This window comes from Chiloscyllium plagiosum, chromosome 3 (genome assembly GCF_004010195.1).
Source record: "Chiloscyllium plagiosum isolate BGI_BamShark_2017 chromosome 3, ASM401019v2, whole genome shotgun sequence".
Taxonomy (NCBI): Eukaryota; Metazoa; Chordata; class Chondrichthyes; order Orectolobiformes; family Hemiscylliidae; genus Chiloscyllium; species Chiloscyllium plagiosum.
The window spans coordinates 78,189,257-78,211,236 of NC_057712.1; the positions used below are offsets into that span (position 1 = coordinate 78,189,257).

The 21,980-nt window shown below is 40.3% G+C and overlaps 1 protein-coding gene across 2 annotated transcripts in view; it reads right to left on the minus strand.

The window, feature by feature from the left end:
* The window catches only part of frk (fyn-related Src family tyrosine kinase), a 111,996-nt gene extending 105,398 nt beyond the window's left edge, over positions 1-6,598 (minus strand). The window contains exons 1-2 of one of the 2 annotated variants that reach the window (XM_043684765.1): positions 6,206-6,598; positions 5,192-5,603 (exon numbers count right to left, since the gene is read on the minus strand). In XM_043684765.1, the coding sequence (XP_043540700.1) occupies positions 5,192-5,541 (350 nt within the window). In that variant the 5' untranslated portion in view covers positions 5,542-5,603; positions 6,206-6,598. Of the gene's footprint in view, positions 1-5,191; positions 6,122-6,205 lie in introns of those variants that run through there. The other variant, XM_043684759.1, reaches the window with a different exon arrangement.
* Positions 6,599-21,980: the final 15,382 nt, after the last annotated feature.

Consider the following 21,980-nt stretch of genomic DNA (forward strand, 5'->3'; position numbering starts at 1 on the left):
GAATGAACATAAAACACTATACTCTCTCTTCAATAATAAAGGACTCCCACTAACACTCCTATAACCTACGATAAGGCATGCCAGAGCATTTAGCTCTCCGGCTAAGTTACTTCCATAATTAATGACGATGCAGACCTGAATAAAATAAAACTGATGTAATGGAAAGTAATTTTGAAATCTAAATGTGAAAAATCAGCTGTGCATTCTTTGTGCCCTCATGAGTTTTATTTTAATGACAATAGATTTGCTGCATCATTAGTGGTACACATATCAGCGCGGAAAAGCTTTGCCAATTATGCAACCACCCGTATATCCTGTACATGCTGCTAGCACCAATTTTACTGGTTGTGTGGGAACCAGCAAAAAGCAAGAGAGCAGAAGTGCTGTCAACACTACATTCCACCATCAGGAATGGAACACCACCATGAAAATTCCATACACTGTCACCTACACAGTAATAATATTAAAATATTTCAACTTTGAATTGTTATTTGTCTCTATTTCACATTTTTTACATTAAATGGTCCCAAGTTTCCAAAGTAGAATATCACATATATTCATAATCCTCTTTCTGAGCTCAACAGTCTCAAATATTTATATAGGGCAGTGAAACCACCAAAGGTAGGAGAAAAACAGTTGATGAATGGTCATTATTACTCTGAAAAAAGGTTCAAAACAATATTTTAAAAGGTGCACACTTCACTTGCAGCCTAATACAACTAAAAGTCTTGATGCTGAAAATTTCAAAAGAAATAGTGGGGTTCTATTTCCATCAGGTTTTATAAAAGATTGTGTACTGGAGCGTGAAAAAGATTTTAAAAGCTCTGAGGACAGAACAGTTAGTTTTAATTCAACTGTCACTAAACCATAGAAGTTTGTAACAATATGGGATGAAACTAGCAGAACACAAGTTAATGCAGGCCAGTCAGGGTGGATTTCTCAAAGCCATGATGTGCTTAATTGATCCTATACAATTATTTTGAGAAAGAGCTGATGGTACAATGTGTTGAATTTGATCTATGTTCATTTTCATAAGCATTTCAAGACGTCAATGAGGATTATAATGACGACACGTTTTGACAGATGGTTAGAGAGCAAAAAACAAAGAATAGTGTTCCACCAGAGTCTGTACTGGGTGTGCTGCCTTATCGTTTATATAGTGAAATGTGAAATACTGCAGAAATACAATAGTTAGGTAGAGACAATCGGCAGGCAGTTGGCAAAGTAATTCTTCGGAAAAGTACATTAGGCATTTTGAAAGAATACATGAAGGAAATATCATGTAAAATGTTTTAGGGTATCCATGTGAATAGAGAAAGCTTGACACAAGGTTATTAAAGGGAGCCGCATATGTAGGTAATAAGGACATAAAATGTTCATTAATCTTGATTTTTTGGACAGAGGCACAGAACACTAAAGGAAGAAGGTAATGCTGATTTTATACAGGGATGGCCATTGTTGGGCACTTCAATATAAGAAGGCTACAAATGCTATTAAACAGATACACTGTGCAATCACTAAACTATTAACAAGAATGAGAGATTTCAGTAATGAAGTGAGAATGAGAGTTCAAGACTTCTTTTTGTGAAAACCTTTAAGGCCAAATGAGAAAATGGCTTCCTCTGCCGAAAGCTGTTTTTGAAGTAAAGTTGTGATTTTGTTTTAAAGATAGCTGTTTAAGAACGATCAAAAAATAAGACAACCGACAGAAGTGTAGAATTAGATGGTGTGTGTATGTAGAAAGCACAGGTGTCGAATGTTTTGTTCATGTGCTGCAGTGACCAATGATTCACTATTTTCAGACAAATTGGGATATTTTGAAAGTGACCTGATAACGTTTATCTGAAGATGTGTTATGAGTAATTATGGACAAAACATGTTTACAGTCAAGGTGAAAATTCACACATTTTCTTCCTATTAATTGCCATTGCTTCCCCAACAATTAGCATTAGCAGTGAGTGATCAGCACCACGTAACATTACAAAGAGGTCATGTGGCACAATGGACATCCCTAGTCTGAGACAGAAGCTCGGGTTTCCCTGGGTCTTGGTGGCCGTGGAGGTTGAGCTCATAACAAGGTCAGAAAGTTGAATACAATTTTATAAATCCTTCCAACACATGCCATTGGTGGACGGTAAGAACAAGAGAATCCCAAAACTCTGAGACCTAGGTCCGAGACTGCAATCAGCGAAGATGGGCAATTGCAGCTCCTTCACGATAACCCTGCACACTGCAGCACCCCCTAAGCTTGCAATTCTCAGCACCCTACTGTACTCCTCATATGCCCATGACTGTGTAGTCAAATTCCGAATGAACACCATCTACAAGTTTGCTGACGACATCACCATGGTACAACAGATATCAAACAATGATGAGTCTGAATACAGAGAGGAGATAGAGGGCTTGACGTCATGGTGTAATAATAACACCCTCTCTCTCACTGTCGGCAAAACAAAAGAACTGATAACTGACTTCAGGAAGAACAGAGGAGAACATTCCATCTACATCCAAGGAGCAGAGGCCGACAGGACTGAGATCATTGAGACAATAACCAGCAATCTGTCCTGGACTTCCCATGTAGATGCAACAGTCAAGAAGACACAACAATGCCTCTTCTTCCTCAGGCAGCTTAGGCACGTTCAGCATAAGGACCCTCACCAACTTTTACAGATGCACCATAGAAAGCAAATTGTCCAGGTGAATAGTAGCCTGGTATGGCAACTGCTCTGCGCAGGACCATAAGAAACAACAGAAGGTTGTGTGCACAGCCCAGATCATCAGGGAAGCCAGGAGAAAGTGAGAACTGCAGATACTGGAGATCAGAGTCAAAAAGTGTGACGCCGGAAAAACATAAACAGTCAGGCAGCATCCGAAGAGCAGATCAGTCAACATTTTGAGCATAAGCTGATGAAGGGTTTATGGTCAAAACGTTGACTCTCCTGATTCTTGGATGCTGCCATCACAGAAGCTAACTTTCCATCCATGGACTCTATTTGCACTTCTTGCTGCCACAGAAAGACTGCCAACATCATCCCTCCCACCCTGGCTTTCTCACTCACACACATCACTCTCTAACTTAAATTAATGCTGATCTTATTAATGTTAATCTTGCTTCGTGCACCTCCTGTGTAGTATAACCTGTCTGCTTCACTCTGTCAAAGCATCCTACGATCTGTATGTCCTTACTTCTGCCTGTACTGCTCACAAAGAAAGCTTTTCACTGTACTTAGGTACACATGACTGCAATAAATCAAATCAAATCAACTCAACATCAGTACAACTATGCTGCCAAAAGAAAATTGGAATTTCTACCACCATTGTATTCAGCTCCAGACTGCAACACATGTTATAACAGCAGCATTGACCCCCAAGTGAAATGTAACTTGCACAGAAGTTCACACTGGGTACTTTGAAAGGTGAAAACAAATGAATCTATACTTTCTATTGCATTTCTTACAGTACATTAGCTTCAATAAAATAATTGAAATTATGATACCATTCCTATCAGCAGGGATTGAATTTTGGCAATGCATTCCAAATTGCTACATACTGTCATGGAAATACTTATCAATTACTTATGAGTCATCAGTTTAAGTAGTGCTTGAAAACAGGTGAACCTCTGTAAACCTAAGCCTTTACCTTCATTAAGGTATATCATATATAAACAGCAATTAAGATGACAAAATGGGACATGAAAACAACCTCATAATAACCACATCTCTCTTTCACCATCACAAAGCAGACATATATCTATATAAATGGAAGTGGAGAGAATAGGAAAAAAACATTTCCTTTCAAGGTTTTTAGATCATTTAAAATCAGGGATGAACTAGAACTCATTATCTTTTACAATCTATTTGCATAATGCAACAAACAAAAACAGGCAAATCCCAGGCTGTAATTGACTTAAGAACATTGTATGATATGTATGACAACATAAAAGACTTAACCAAATACTAGATAGTTAACAACTTTATGATTTTATAAATATTTATACTGTGTGAATTAGCTGTCAAAACGTGTGGTGCTGGAAAAGCACAGCCAGTCAGATAGCATTCGAGGAGCATGACAGTTGACATTTCAAGCTTATGCTGAAAACATTGACTCTCCTGCTACTCAGATGCTGCCTGACTGGCTGTGCTTTTCTAGCACCACACTTTTTGACTCTGGTCTCCAACATCTGCAGTCCTCACGTTCTCCCCGTGTGAATTAGCTCCCAAGTGACGGCCAGAAATGTTTTCCAACATAGTTTTCCAGCAGGCAGGTTAATAGTTTAAAATGTATCCTCCCACTTGTTTTTGTTCATTGCTCAAGCTTGTTGTTTTCATTTGCGCACCTTTATAATTATTTTTCCAGTTTCACAACCATTCTCCAGAACCTTTCATAACTTCCTTTTTTGCTTCGTGGAGTGTTGAAAGTCGAAGAACCTAACAACAGATCTCTTGAAATTGGCTATATTATCTCCTAATCAAGCAGACCCTGTTAACCCATAGGAGTATGATAATGTTTGTCTTAATACAGCAAAAAAGTTCTCATAAATATTAATGAAATTGTGTATTGTTTGATAAGCCTGAGTTCCAGTCACTCCAATAGACTGCAGCATGTTTCTCAATCTACTACTATTTTGTTCATATGAAGCACAATATAATTTAGCACTAAACCATGCAAATACATTTCCGGGAAAGATCAGAATATATGTACCCTGCAACAGTAGTTAAACAGATAATATACCTGTTACGTGTAAGTGACCAAACTGATTTATGACTGTCAACCAACAATTTTTTTTCAAAACTACAATTTCTTCAAATGTAAATCTAAAAGGGACAACACAAAGTAAATTGGATCAGATCAAGTTATCCATAGGCACTCCTGCAACAATTTCACGAAAGATTTCACAGATATAAAGAGGAAAGGGGCCGATTTCAGCAGTTATTTACTCCAGCACGGGAACTCACAACAACCTAAGACAACTGTAATAGTTATTTATCAGCATTCAGGGGCTTGGTAAGGTCCTGCTCGCTCTCCAGCTATTGCCCAAGTCAGGTTGAAGATTCCTAATCTCCCGTTTGGCAGGGATCTGCTCGTTCCATCCAGCTGCAGAGATCAATAGGTGGGATCTCCTGGTCCGTGCAACTCGGTGCCTATGCTGACGTATCTTTGCCTTAAGTGAATGTAAATATTGTCTACTTACGGTTGCGCCTCTATACTGCAGTCCAGAGCAACGTAATTGCTGGGAATGTAGCCTTGTTTGTTGTCGTCTCGCCACAGTGACCGAGCCAGCCACCAATTGTCCAGTGACTGGTCGGTAACTTCCAGCATTTCTCCCGCTTCGAAGCTCAGGTCCTCGGGAGTGCGAGCCGAGTAGTCGTACAAAGCGACATAGATCTTGCGCTGCAGCACCGGCTCTGGCGGGGGCGGCCGAGGCAGGGTGGGCTCGCTGGGAGACAGCGACCTGTCCGGATCTTTGAGCTTGACAGGTTTGAAGACACAGGGGCAGATACACCTGAGACATGCACAGTGAGTCCGTATGAAATTCCCCATGTTTGTCCGTCTCCACTCTGCTATGGATCCTCTCTACTCCGTCTCCGAAAGGGAAGACATTCCTAAAATAAATCAATGAACAAATCCCCTGAACGACTTGGAACAAGACAGGAATGGAATGGAGACAGACTTTTACATATTGTCTTTGCCGCTTCACAGCGCAACCCTTTCTCGACTTGGAGCTTGAACCAGGAAGTATTTGTTTCGGTAAAAAGTGCCAATGATCTGCACTGAAACTTTGCTACAATATCGACACACCTAACACGTATCAGGCAGCTACGGCCCCGGTGACCATGAACTTAGTTTATTTCCTGGTCGGGTATTTCCCCAGAAAGCGCAGATTAGCGAGGAAAAGATCATTTGAAGCGTTAGTCCGATTAAACCATTCACACTCTGATTTGGGCGTTTCTTTGTCGTGCGTTTCCGCTGAGATTGGAGCTGATTATGGAAAATTCAGGGACCAGGTTTTAAAGGACAGAACATGTGTTTACACACGGGATATGGTCTGTCCATTCCCTAGTCTCAAAGTAAAACAGGAGAAAAGACGACTGAGCAAGGTGTCAGTTGCCCATTTAATACAGCCAGAAAGAGTTTAGAAAAAACATTGCCAAACAAACAATGAAAGCTTCAAACACTTGCTGCACATCAGGGTAGCCAGATTTACCTTCGCCTTTCCCTTTGCGTACATTGAAACAGTTCGGACTATTAACTATGATTACGGTCTGACGAAATATGTTTGTTTGAAAGGATTCAGGGATTTTGGTAAATCGAAATATACTCTTTAGCAAATTCGTAACCCGCGTTCTTGCGTAGGAAAGCTGATTGGCCGAAATTGCAGCAGAACGTGGTACGACTCAAATCCTGAATTCTGACAGTGGTTAAACTCCAGAAATTCGCCCCTCCACAAGGTATCCTTCTCCTTATAAGATCAATCATAGACTCCCTACAGTGTACGGACAGGCCATTCGGCATACCGACCCTGGGAAGTGCATCCTCCCCAGGGACCCATCCCGCCCCTGTGACCCTGCATTTCCCATGGCTAATCCACCTCGCCTCCACATCCCTGGGTATTATGGGCAATTTTAGCATGACCAATCCAGCCAGTCTGTACATCTTTAGACTGTGAGAGGCACTGACATACAAACTTCACAGGAGTCTGGAATCAAACCCAGGTCCCTGATGTTGCGAGGCAACAGTGCTAACCACTGAGCAGCCTAAACATGTTACTTAAAACGGAACTTTTTATCTTAGCTTTTGATCACCTACCCAACATCTCTTTTAGTGGCAAATTTTGTTCCTATGAAGCATTTTTGATTTTTTTATATGTTACAGGTTGAATCCAAATATTCAAACTGTCGTTTTTTTGTGAAGTCTTATTGCATAGACAATTCCTATCCAGCCAATCTGACTAGCATGTGTGAGAATGTATCAGAAAAATAATCGTACAATCCCTACAGTGCAGAAAAATACCATTTGACCCATTGATTCTGCAACGACTCTGAAATGCATCTCTCCCTAACCTCATATTTACCATGGCTAACCCACCAGCCTACAAATCCATCAACTCTACGGGACAATTCAGCATGGCCAATCCACCTAGCCTGCACATCTCTGGACTGTGAGATGAAACTAGAGCACCGGGCAGAAACCAGGTGGGGTTATACCCAGGTCCCTCACGCCATGATGTAGCAGTGCTGACCACTGTGCTACCCCTCACTTCAATGTTTTTTTGAACAAGGTTTATTTTTCAGAAAGTAGACACGTGGCAAGTCCAGAATGTATTACCATTATTGCCCATGAGAAGTTGGTGGGCAGTTATTCATAACAAATCAGAATTTCCTGGATAATTTTCTTAAACTGGTGGGAGAAACCTGGGACAGTTTTAAAGTCTTAAACCTACTTTGTTGACCTTGATGATAGTTGCAGCTGATCACCTGGCCTCACTTGCAGGTGATTTTGCCCTGAAATGAGGAATTGTCCCTGTTTGTGGGCAAACAAGGTCATCTTTTAAACGTTGAATAAAAAATGTTTAGAAAGTCCTTTTTTTTAATAATGGAAAGATTGGAAGCAATCTGATTGGTGGGTATTAAGATTTTGCTGAATGAATAATAGACAATTGTGCAATCTGTGAAAGATAACCTCCACACATTGAAAAAATAATGCAATCAGACCCTTCAGACCTGTCAAGAAAGTTGAAGTATAAGAAGAAAATAATAAAGTTAGAATTGTGTAATCTAATGTATTAGCATAAATAAAATGGACAAATAGTTTTGTTAGGCATGTCATCTCCATATTCATTCATGAAATGCATAAGCTTCTTGTTGAATGATCATTTGGAAACTAGAATGTTTGGACTTTTTTATTGTTGCATTTATTTTACTTCCATGCTCACTGCTAAAATAATGCATAAAACCAATGAAAACATTGAAATTGAATATTATAGTCACACCAACATCACTGTAGTCAGTTCTATCAAACAGAAAAAAACACTCCAGACACCAGACACAAGGAAACTCACGCAATTGCATGCAATTCCCACAGCTTCATTATAAAGCAAAAGCAACATTTAACTGTATATTAGATAGTGCAAGTTAATAATCTCAACCACCATTTTCAAAGTCAAAGTATGCCTTGCAGTTGCTGAGTAAAGATGTGAAAGTTACATTCTGATGTGGTATAGCTAACTGGTTCATGCAAAATTTTAAAACTTTGATGACAGAAGTCTACTCAGTTATAAATCAAATGGTAGTATCTTTGTGTACTGTCATGTAATGCCATGGGCTAGTAAACCAGTGAACTGGACCAATAATCTAGTGAACCTGGGCAAAATTTCTCCAGGCCATCAGGAGATGGATTGAAAAATTAACAGGGCAGGAAAGTCTGAATGTCTATGTGATCTCACTGTCCTCTTTCAGCATGATTTGGAGGTGCCGGTGTTGGACTGGGTGTACAAAGTTAAAAATCACACAACACCAGGTTATAGTCCAACAGGTTTACTTGGAAGCACACTAGCTTTCGGAGCAATGCTCCTTCATCAGGTGATTGTCTATAACCTGTTGGACTATAACCTGGTGTGTGTGATTTTTAACTCTTTCAGCATGGCAGTATTGAACGCAAGTGGAGATGGTTCTTGAAAATGCAGGGGTAAGTAATGACAATTTTGGAGGTTTGTTAATGTAATTTGGCTTATTCTTTGGACCTTGAATCCTGGAATTCCCAGCAGTGGAACTGTTCAATACCTACCAAAGTCTCAGGGATATCTCAATAGTAGGAAGAGATACTTTAATGAAAATGAGAAACTGCAATAGATTAAACTATTTACACTTAAGACTTCCAGTAATGGCTACTGCTGTTCAAAGCATTTGCACTACCAGAGCCTGCTTTCACTATTTGACAAGCATTTGGGATGGACAGTAGAATCCAGCTGGAAGAAGGCAAAACCACTAAAACACAGAGTCTACAAGCAGAGGATTAGCTCTCTTGACATGTCTTGTGCATAGGAGGCTCAGCTTATGCGGGATAACTGCTGACATCAGCAAAGTCAAAGACAAGACCTGCTTCCCAATGGAGCAGGTGAGCACATTTTGCAAATGGCAGACACAATGCCTGCCACTGGAGTATCACTGTGCACACTCCCTATGTCTCTGCTTCTCACCAGCTGGTGTTTCTATATATTTATTTATTCAAAGGATGTGGGCATCACTGGCTAGGCTGGCATGTATTTTCTGTATCTAATTAGCCTTGACAAGTTACTGGACGGCTGCCTTCTTTTACCGCTGCAGGTATAGGGGCACCCACTATGCTGTTAGGAAAGGAGTTTCCAGGATTTTATTCCCACAGTACTGAAGGAACAGCAACATAGTTCCATGTCAAGATGACATGGCATGTGGTGAAATTGTAGGTGGTGTTCCTATGTATCTGCTGCCCTTGACCTTCTGGGTGGTGAAAGTCACATGCTCTTGTCCTGTGAATGAATAAAAAGAAAAAACATTTTCCTGCCCTATCCCGGAATCCACTGATGATTTTGCTTTGTAGCAGTCTATCAGTATTGAACGTACTCAATGACTAAGTCTCCATAGCCCTCTGAAGTGGAGAATTAAAAACACATTTGTCACAAGTTTAGAAAGGGATGTCTAAGGAGCCTTGGAGAGTTGTTGCAATGCATGTAGATGGTGCACACTGCTGTCATTGTGTATCAGGCTATAGTTTTGTGCAAGAAGAGAAAACCAAGACATGTGAAAATTGATAATGCCTTTGGTGCAGAGGTGTGGCAGGCACCACTTGTGAAGGGTGACGATAAGGCATGAGTGCAAAATGAAAATAGGGTGATAGGGAATGGTGTTTATTCAATTGGGATGTGGCGTGCCTAAGAGAGAGAGAGGAATGAGTAGAGCTGCAAGTTGTGTTGCCCTAGAGTGTGATGTGCAGGAGGATGCATTGATTCATAACATGAACTTGGCACATCAGCCTTCGTGAGATTCAATATTCATTTAGTACACTCTCTCCAAGTTGAAGGGATCAACCATTTGCTGTTAACTTCATCACCTGCTTGTCTGTATTCCTGTTTTGTTAAAGAGATGTTTCTTCCTTACATCCTTTGGAGAACTCCGGTCACTGCAGCTTCTCAGAATCTGCAGCATATCTAAGTTAAGATTCAGAGTGCTGGGGTGGAGGGGATGGCGTGATAGGGATGCAAAATGCAAATATTGGTGAACATCCCTTATGCGTGCATGATTTCTTTAATAGAAATTCTTCTTCCAACAGAATAAATTGCTATGATTCAACTGAGAAAGATGCAGTGATTATACTGCCCCAATGTTCCATGGACTGCTATGCAAGACTAAAGGACTTTATGGCAGGTCTTGTCAGTAGCAGAAAAAAAACTCTATTGTAGTACACAGCTTCAACAAATAAAATTACAAATTTAGTATGACATAACTTAAACTATATTCCAAAAACCCCAAATAAGCTTCACATTCACAATTAAGACAAAAAAGCGACAAGCGCCTTAACATTGACACAATGGGTAGAACAAGACTATGATAGGATTAGCAACATTGTGAAAATCAAAGTCTGTATTTCAAGATTATGCTAACTTATCTTTCATTTTTACCAACATGCTGCTGTATGTAGGGAGATATCATTCTTTGATTCAATAGTTGATTGGGTGAACCTAGATCTTGTTCAAATGCTTTCTTGGTTTTCTGTCTATTTCGGGATAGAGGGAGAGAGAGAGAGAGAATGAAAAATGGATGCTTTCAGTTTGCAGGTTCTCAATATCTTCTCCTTACTGCCCTGGCACTTAAAGCTTCTAACACTCTGCAGCTCAACCAATCACAGAGGGCTGTCATCAGGCAGAATTTCCTTAACTCAAAAGGCTTTCTGTGCCACTCAGTGTCAAATTATCCCCCTCATTGCTTCAAAAAGCAACATTGTACTGCACAGTTTAAAATGTGCAACATTCAATTTTCAAGTTGCAAAACTTTCCTGATATCTTAGTTATGTCGCAGTTCAATTTCCATTTCCGTTTAGAACCTCACACACACAAAAAATGTGGTCTCTCACAGGATACATCATCCTGCCTATCCAGAGGTCAGGAAACGATTGGTTTGCTCTGGCAAATAACAGTTGCCAGATATGATAATGCCAGAGAAGGATACCTTCTGGAAGGCAGGTGGATAGATTTTGCCTCGTGTGTTCAAGTCCCGCCATGACAATCTCAAAAATGGAAATCAATTTTTTTAAAAAATATGGAAATCAAAATCTGAGTTTGGTGGAAATAATTATGAAGTTGTCACATTGCCAGAAATCCCATTGATGCACTTAAGTCCTTTAGGAAATAAAAGCTATTTTTAGAATATTTTTAAATATTTGAAAATATAATTTGGATATTTGAAATGATTATGATTAAACTTAAGTTATAGTGCCATAGAGTTGTACAACACAGAAACAGACCCATTGGCCCAACTCATCCATGCTGACCAGATATCCTAAATTAATCTATTCCCATTTGCCAGCATTTGGTCCATATGCTTCTACCCATCGAGATGTCCTTTAAATGTTGTAATTGTACCAGCCTTCACCACCTCCTCTGGCAGCTCATTCCATACATGTACCACCCTCTGCATGAAAACGTTGCCCCACAGGTCCCTTTTAAATCTGTCCCATCTCACGTTAAAACTATGCCCTCTAATTTTACACTCCCTGCCCCAGGGAAAAGACCTTGGCTATTCACCCTGTCCATGCCCCTCATGATTTTATAAACCTCTATGAGGTCCTCTCTCAGCCATCAAAAATGGTTGGATTAATCTTATGTTAGAAATCTTGCAAAGATTACAGATTTAAGGATTTTGATCCTGATACTGTTAAATTTGAGTACTGAAAATTGGAAGTGAAAACAAATTATCTGAGTTTGATACAATGATTCAAGTTGTGAAAATTAAGAGCATTTGTTAAAATTTGAGAAAGAAGCGAAGACACAATTTTGAAAGTATTTGAATTAATCTAAAATTCTGTGGACCTTTTGTAAAACTCAATAAAGCTGTGAAAGCTACAGTTTATTTAATGAAATGTTCAACAGAAGAATTTTGCTAAAAAAAAATTAGAAATAGACTCTTGGTCACTTTAGTTAAGGATTTTTTTTAAATGACGCCAGGGGGTTGTCAACTACAGAGAAAGGAAATAAAGAATTGCAGATACTGGAAATCAGAAATAAAAACAGAAAATGCTAGGAAAGCTCAACAGGTCTGGCAGCATCTGTGGAGACGAAGCAGAGCTAAAGTTTTGGGTCCAGTGAAGACCGAAGATGTTCTGAAGAAGGGGCACTGAACCCAAAAACACCAACTCTGTTTTCTCTCCACAGAAGCTGTCAGACCTGCTGAGATTTCCCAGCAATTTCTATCAACTAGAGAATATTTTGTTCTACCCCTTGGGGAAACAAACAAAGAGTAAGGAACTCTTCCAGCGAGCAGCTTAAGATTTTATGTCAACTGATTAATTCATTCTTGCCTGAAGCAAAATAAGCCTTTTATTCTTTTCGTTCGCAGGTGTAACAAGATTTTTGGCAACTTCAAGAATTTATAAGGAATCAGAATTAATGAACTAAACTAAGCAATTTGGGTTTAAAGAAATTTTATGAAAGCAATAAAAGGCACAGACGCACAGTTTTGATGGTTTCAGTGAATATGGCAATTTTAAAGGTGAAGTTCATTTGAAGAGAAATATATTGGACGTGAACCAAATCTGTCAGCGCAACAATTATTATTTGAATTACTGACATTTGTTTTTGAGAAAATGAAAAATAAGAACAAATAAAAATTGTGCTGATGCCTGGAACAAGGTGGCAAAATGTTCCTTGCCACTAATTACTCGACGGCTGAATTTTTTCCAGGTCATGCTGCATATAGATTTGGATTGCTTTTGTGCTGGAGGAATTGTGAATGGTGCTGTTTAGTTATCAGTGAACTTTCCACTGCTGCCATTATGATGGAGGGAAGGTCATTGATGAAACAGCTAAAGATGGTTGGGCCTAGAATTAGTAATCCTTCCAAGATGTGTGGCTGGGCAGTCACTTGGAGATTCTGTTCAAGTCAATTGGTGCACCTGCACCATTCCCAGCATTGACATCAGAAAAAATAATTAGAGGAAATATTGCCTTGGATGCAACTCTGAGAAACTCTAAGCCTATTTTAATTTACTAGCCACCAAAGTTATACTTTAATCAACAATGACTTATTTTCTTGGATATGTTTCTCGTAGATGATACTTAGACATTAAAACCAGAAGGTAAGACTTCTCATTATATCCTGCTGCTACTTTGACTTTTTTGCTAACCCGATTTAACAGGATACAAAAAGCATCCATTTTAAATCATTACCTCCCCAAGGAGTTCAACGTATTTAAAGAAGCGGAAAATTATCTGAAGAGGAAGCATTTAGAGAGGTGCTGGGAATGGCAAGGAACTAGGGTCGGATGAGTTGCTCTTGCTGAGAGTTGGCAGAGACACACAGACAAGATGGTCAGCTCCTGCACCAAAACTGTTCTATCATTCTATATGACTTAGGATGTCAAACATTGTCTTGTAACCTAATTCAAATCCTCCTCCACTCTTCCTCCATGTAACTTGGCTCTCACTTCTTTTCCTGCTTTCTACAAAGACATCTCATTCAGAACAGCTACCTCCTGTACTGCAGTGATGTAGTTGAAAACTAATAAAGTAAGCCTAGGCACACAGTCAAAGCAAAGAAGTGTTAAAACAAACACCACAAATGACTCATTACTGCAGGTAGGATAGAGCAGTTTACTCAATTGCACTGAAATCATGTCAGAAGATCTGTTGATGGATTGGGTACCTGAGATAGATTCTGGTTTGTGTGATTCCTCAGCAGCCAGTGACATTGTGCTTATGTGCTGACTGTCCAAATTTCTGCTCCAAGTCACAACTAGCTGACATTCTTCTCTCTCGCTCTGTGTCTCTCTATCTCTCTCTCCTGTTAAAACCATGTAATCTCCTCTGAAAACTATCGTTCAACTCCTTAGTTCTTCCTACAGTTGTAACCTTTCCTTCTCAAAGCTTCCTTGAGAATGCTGTCACTTTTATGTTAGTCACATTTCAGCTTCATGTTAAGTGTCTTCATCAATTTTCTCATTTAATTCCCTTTAATTTGACTTCTATCAAGCCCACAGTACTAAAGTAGACTGACCTGAACCTAGAAGTACTAATCTCTGTAATTCTGATGATCATTCGTGTTCTCCTCATCCTTCTGGACATATTTACTGCCTTCAGCAAAGTTTCCTTCTCTGGCCAATTTCCATTGTTTTGCACTCTGAAATGGAATCTGAAACTACACTCTACATTAGATTCCCTTATCTAAATTATTGAAATATATTGTGAATAGCTGGAGAGTAAGCATTGATCCCCGTGGTGACTACTTGTAACCATTATTCTCTGTGAAAATGAGTCATTTATTTCTACACACTGTTGCCTGTCTACTAAGCCATTTTCTATCTATGCCAGATATTACCACCAGTGTCTGTTATACTCAGCTCTCATGTGGCACTCTGACAAAAGTTTTCTGAAAATTCAAATATACAACAGCCACAGGTTCTCCCTTATTATTCTACTTGTCATGTTCTCAGAAAACTCCAGTAGGTCTAGTCAAAACAATTTCTCCATGATAAATCCATTTTGATTTTGTGTAGTCCCATTAATATTTTCAAAGCGTCCTGTTACCACATTCTTTATGATAGACTTCAGCATTTTCCTAACTGTTGACATTGGGCGAATATTTCTGATATTCCCAGTTTTCTTCCTTCCTCTGTTTTCAAATAGTATGGTTACATTTGTCACCCCCACTGCCAGGACTGTTCCAGAGTCTACTGAATATTAGAAGACAATAACTAACAGATCTCTCATTCCACAATCACATCTTTTAATACTGAGATATACAGAGGAACCTCAATTATCTGAATGAGCTAGGCGGGCAGTGTTTCATTTGGATAATTGATTATTCTGATAACTGATTCAATGTCTCTCCTCTGGGACTTGGAGTTTTCTGAAGTTTCCTATTTCCTTGCTCAGCCTGCCTTGCTCCCTCTCTCTGTCTTAGGGTTTGTTTCTGAGCAGATACACACTTGTGTGCAAGGGACCTGTGGCATTGCTGAAGCCTCTCGCTGCCGTTGCTTCATTTCAATGGGATTCACAGAGTGAGCACTTGCTATGTCACCTCCCTGTTCAGAAGACTAGGCAGCAGCACACCGTGCTACCCACCCGCACCGCCCACCCCGCACATGCCCTCTGGCGCATCCCCCCGCCCCTGCATGCTCCCTCCTGCACCACCACCCCCATTCACCCCCCTCCCCATGGCAAGCCTCCCCACACTGCCCCAGAATGGAGATGCAGCCGGATTGGACACCAACAACAAGATTGCTGCTGCCTTTGGAGGGGTGTCTCAAAATAGCTCACACACGCACACAAAAGAACGTGACCAGTCGGTAACACCTCTTTGATGTAATGTTTCTATCACAGTCTTGAGGTCTTCTTCAGACAATCCAAAATTTGGATAATTGACAGTTGGGTAATCGTGGTTCCTCTGTATAGATTTTCAGGCCCAGGAAAATTATCAGTTTTTTGTCTCTTTAACTTCTCCAGTCAATTTTCTTTAATTAATATTAATTTCCTTCAATCCTTCCTTTCCAAGTGAGCATTGCTTCCCTAGTATTTCTGGAAAGTATTTCTGCCTTCTTCTATGAATATTTGTGTCCAAGTAATGCCTGTCTTTTTGTGGCGTAGTGGAACATTTCCTCTTCCAGTGCTTCTCACCAGACTTTATCTGGTATATTATTGATATCATCAATGCTGCTTTTTGTTCTTATACAGAAATTGAAACCTCCACAATTTTGCTGTCAATTTCCATCTTTCCCTCACCTTCACCTGCTCCAACTCTGACTCTTCCCTTCCCTTCCTTAACCGTTCCTCAGGATAGGCTGTCCACCAATATCCATTACAAACATGCCAACTCCCACATTTACATTGACTGCATCTCCTCACACCCTCTGTCCAATAAGAAATTGATTCCATTTTCCCAGTTTATATGGCTCCATCGCATCCATACTGGTAGTGGGCCTATGATATGTCCTCCCTTTCCCTCAACCAAGTATTCTATCTCATGTAGTCCAGGACAATGTCTGATCTATTTCCCTGCACTTCTGCATAAAAGCCAAAATTTCCAGCTGTCTTCAGTTCTGAAGCAGTGTCATTGGAATCAAAGTATTAACTCTATTTTTCGCTCCACATGCTGAGTTTCTCCAGTAGGTTATTTGTGTGTTTGACATCCCCAGTAGTTTCCTTCTATTTGATTGTTTAAGACACTGTCACTTCTCTTACAGACATATCCACCTTGAAAACATTTTGCTCTTCCCTCTGACAGGATTTAAATTTAGATCTTGCAGAAGGGGAAATTATGCCTTCCAAATTTATTAGGATTCTTTGAGGGAGTGACAAGCAAGATGGATAAAGGAGAAGTGGATCTAATAAATTTGGATTTCCAGGAGGCATTTGATAAGGTACCACATGTTAGTCTACTTTGTGAAATAATATTGAATTGAATTAGCTTTATTGTTACATGTACTGTACTCAAACGAGTACAGTAAAAAGTCACCACTGAGGTACATGATACCTAGGTACAAATTCTTCAATATGAGCTCATGGTGTCAGAGTTGGTATATGAACAGAATTTGACTAACGAATAGAGGACAGAGAATTAGGATAAGCAAGGCATTTTCAAGATGGTAACTTTAATTAGGAGTATTAATTTTCCAATGCCGTTCAAACAGTAATGTTTCTATAAGTAATGTTTCTATTTTATTTCTATCATTCCTACTCTGACTGGCACTGGTAGCAATCCTGAGATTGCGACCTCTGAGGTCCTACTTTTTAACTTGGCTCCTAACTCCCTACATTCTGCTTGTAGGATCTCATTCCATTTTTTACCTATATCATTTGTGCCTATATGCACCATTACAACTGGCTGTTCACCCTCTCCCTTGAGAATGTTCTGCAACCGATCTGAGACATCCCTGACCCATGCACCTGGGAGGCAATATACCATTTAGGAGTCTCGTTTTGATCACGGAACCGTCTATCTACTCCCCTTACAGGGGGAGTGGCAGGGGTTCGGGAACCAAATGAGGTTAGAGGACAGTAAGAAAGCAGTAACTAAAGCCTGTAAAGAACTAGATAATGAAGTCAGCGGGAAGAGGAGGCAGGGAGCAGATGATGAATGCAAAGGGACTGGTGGTCTGAGGTCCATATGTTTTAATGCAAGAAGTATAGTAGGTAAAGTGGGTGAAATTAGGGCTTGGATTAGTACCTGGGAGCATGATGTTATTGCTATTACTGAGACTTGGTTGAGGGAAGTGCATGATTGGCAGCTAAACATCCCAGGATATAGATGCTTCAGGTGGGATAGAGTGAGCAGTAAAAGGGGTGGAGGAGTTGCATTACTGGTCAAAAAGAAATCACAGCTGTGCTGAAGGAAGACTCAAGCAGTGAGGCAATATGAGCAGAGCTCAGAAATAGGAAAGGTGGGGTAACAATGTTGGGTCTATACTGCAGGCCTCCCAGCAGTGGACGTGAGATAGAGGTACAAATATGTGAACAGATTATGGAACGATGTAGGAGCAACAAGGTGGTGATGATAGGGGATTTTAATTTTCTCAACAGTGACTGTGATTCACTTAGTGTAAGAGGTCAAGATGGAGCAGAATTTGTAAGGAGCATCCAGGAGAGTTTTCTAGAGCAGCATGTAAATAGTCCAACTCGGGAAGGGGCGATACTGGACCTGGTGTTGGGAAATGAGCCCAGCCAGGTGGTTGATATTTCAGTAGAGGATTACTTTGGGAATAGTGATCACAATTCCATATATTTTAGAATACTCATGGACAAAGACAAGAGTTGTCCTAAAGGAAGAGTGCTAAACTGGGGGAAGGCTAACTATACCAAAATTCAGCAGGAGCTGGGGAACTTAGATTGGGAACAGCTGTTTGAAGGTAAATCCACATTCAATATGTGGGAGGCTTTTAAAAAGAGGTTGATTAGAATTTAGGAGTGGTATGTTCCTATGAAAATAAGGGATCAAAATGGCAAAGTTAGGGAACCATGGATGGCAGGTGAAATTGTGAGACCAGCTAAGAGGAAAAGGGATACATACATAAGATCTAGGTTACTGAAGACAGACAAAGCTTTGGAAGAATATCAGGAATGTGGGACCAATCTGAAATAAGGAATTAAGAGGGTTAAAAGGGGTCATGAAATATCTTTAGCAAACAGGATTAAGGAAAATCCCAAAGTCTTTTTTTCACATATAAGGAGCAAGAGGTTAACTAGAGAAAGGGTTGGCCCACTTAAGGAAAAAGGAGGAAAATTATGCTTGGAGTCAGAAAAAATGGGTGAGATTTTTAATGAGTACTTTGCATCGTTATTCACCAAGGAGAGGGACATGATGGATGTTAAGGTTAAGGATAGATCTTTGAGTACTCTGGATCAAATTGGCATAAGGAGGGAGGAAGTCTTGGGTATTCTAAAAGGTATTAAGGTAGACAAGTCCCCAGGTCCAGATGGGATCTATCCCAGTTTACTGGGGGAAGTGAGAGAGGAAATAGTTTGGCCTTTAATAGATATCTTTGCAACATCCTTGAACATGGGTGACGTCCCGGAGGACTGGAGAATTACTAATGTTGTCCCCTTGTTTAAGAAGGGTAGCAAGGATACTCCAGGTAATTATAGACCTGTGAGCCTGACGTCAGTGATAGGTAAGCTGCTGGAGAAGATACTGAGAGATAGGATCTATTCCCATTTGGAAGAAGATGGGCTGATCAGTAACGGGTAGTGTTGTTTTGTGTGGGGAAGGTCATGCCTTACAAACCTAATAGAATTCTTTGAGGAGCTGACAAATATTGATTGATGGGGGAAGGCCTGTAGATGTCACATTCATGGACTTTAGTAAGGCGGTTGATAAGATTCCCCATGATGGGCTGATGGAGAAGGTGAAGTCGCACAGGGTCCAGGGTGTTCTAGCTAAATGGGTAGAGAACTGGCAATAGTGGTAGAAGGGAGTTTCTCAAAATGGAGACCTGTGGCTAGTGGTGTTCCACAAGGATCAATGCTGGGACCACTGTTGTTTGTGATCTACGTAAATGATTTGGAGGAAGGTATCGGTTGCCTGATTAGCAAGTTTGCAGATGACACCAAGATTGGTGGAGTAGCAGATAGTGAAGGGGACTGTTAGAGAATACAGCAGAATATTGATAGATTGGAGAAATGAGTAGGGAAATGGCAGATGGAGTTCAATCCAGGAAATACGAGGTGATGCATTTTGGAAGATCCGATTTAAGAGCAAACTACACAGTAAATGGAAAAATCCTGGAGATAATTGACATACAGAGAAACATGGGTGTTCAGGTCCATTGTTCCCTGAAGGTGGCAACGCAGATCAGTAAAGTGGTCAAGAAGGCATATGGCATGCTTTCCTTCATTGGATGAGATATGAAAATTTTCATATGAACAGAACTGAGCAGTGCAATAGTGGGTTGGGAGTAGAAGATGGCAGAGGATTTAAATAAACCTTTCCAAACATTATAATGTATTTTATGCGAGAGGTCATGTTCTGATCAAATAATGGAACAGGCTCAAGTGGCTGGGTTAGCTGACTTATATAGGAGTGGTTAAATTCAACACTGTTCACCAGCAGTCTCAAAAAATATTTTGGTGGAAAGTACATTCACCTTGGTGAGTGGTGATGGGGTCTTATGTCCCTGGAAATGCAACTATTCTCTCAATCCCCCTTCCCATCACCACCATCACCAGCAACTGTGCATTCTGCTTTGTAGGAATTGGAAGTTGATGCACATTGTTAACACTATCAAAACCCAATATTTGTCCAGGTAAAAGAGTTGATGATGTCAGCTTCCCTCTATGTTATCATAAAGGTCTACTTCACCAAGAGGCTGAGCTCTGTTGACAGGATGGGAGAGAAATCAAATTGTCAAAACAGCATTTTCTCAAGATAAAGCACCATACTTAGCTCTTCTGCACTCTAGTGCAGCAAATCTTTAGCATTTGAGATGTGAAATATTTTCCACAGCAGAAAATTTCCTATTTTGAGTAGCTGTGTATTCCAGTGGGTGAAACAATCACATTCACATGTTAGACATTTGCAGTTGACAGAGTGTGAGGGAGTCAGCAGCAACAGCTTGCATTTATCCTGTTCCTTTAATTCAGGAAAAAAACTTATCAGGGTCCAGACAAAAAAAAGTTTATAAAGTGTCAGAGAGAGAATTTCAGAGATTAAAGCCTGGGTGGCTGAAGGCACAGTTACCATTGTTGAGGCCAAGGGAATAGGGTATAAAGTATTTATGTTTTGAGTTTGTATTTATCTTTCCTGTTGCGGATGAAATGCTGTACTACTAAGGGCAAAGTGAGAATATTACAGAGTTCTTGGAGATAAGTTGGCAAAATTCACAGAGATAGTCAATAGCAAGGCTATGAATGAATTAGATTAGATTAGATTCCCTACAGTGTGGAAACACTCCCTTCAGCCCAACAAGTCCACACCGACCCTGTGAAGAGTAACCCACCTCCCTCTGACTAATGCACCTAACACTATGGACAATTTAGCTGGACAATTCACCTGACTTGCACATCTTTGGTATGAACATAAGGATAAAAACGTTAAACTTGAAGCATGTGGGTCTCCTAAGTCAGTGATTGCAGGTATGATTGCTAAGTGGGACTGGATACAGGGCTTGGATACTGGTAGCAGTAATTTGGATGAGCTAAAGTTTATAGAAGAACTTTTAAGAGAATACTGGAACCACAAAGACAGCAATGAGGGATTCTTCAGCAAGTGAGTAAAATGGCAGAGGCAACACATGTTGCAAGATGGAATTGTGATGCCAAATACATGGAGTTGGAAGCTCAGAGCAGGGTCATATTGGATGCCAATGCTGCAAACAATGGGTTTGGGGATTAAATGGGTACCAAAGGTACAGATGTTTTGGCAGGAAATGAGTACATTGATTTCCCAGGAGGGGGATTTCATGGCTTATCCAGAACTAAATATTGCACAAAAGCCGAGGCAATGGTTGGGTAGAGACAGGCAAAGCTGACTATCGTTGACAAACATGTGGACTCTGGTCCTATGAAAATAATGAGTAATTCACTTAAACTAACTGGAATCATTTTATGGTAACCATTGATTGTTAAGTGAGGATTCTGGTTTGTAAGGTAAGTGCAGAGGCAGTGGTTGTCAGGTACTGAAAGATGAAAAAGTTCACTGAAGTAGGGAATAAAGGTTGTTTTAGAGGCCAGAGTCTGCAACCACAAAAATTTGACATCTTTTCGCTTTTCATACACCAAAAACAAAGAAATATTTTGCATTTGAAATGGGAAAACTAGAAAGTTTTAACAGGATATGGTGCAAATGTAGTTAGTTTGTCCTTAGAAAACAGTTGAGGAATGATTAAATTAAATTAAGTAAAGAGTTACTCAATATTGTTTAGGATATTAAAGACATTGTCAAAATCCTGAAAAAACTATTCAATGGACTCCATATTTATCTTAAGCACTCCCAACTACTTCAACCCCAGAACCCCAAGACCTTGTCCAACACCCATCTTTCTGCACCATCACTCATGATCTCCTGATCCAATGCTCAAGACCTGAACCCCACACCACTTTCCCCCCCAACCCCCACTCCCCAATATGTGAAACCCTCTTCACTTGCTCCGGACTAGAATCCCCCTCTCCACATTCCCCTGCTCTAGACTTGACAAACCCCTTTTCCTGCATTGGACCCACTTCTGGTTCTTCACCACCACCCACCCCATGCTTCAGACCCAATCTACCTTTGACAGGTCCCCCTTTCCCCGCTTCAGATTTT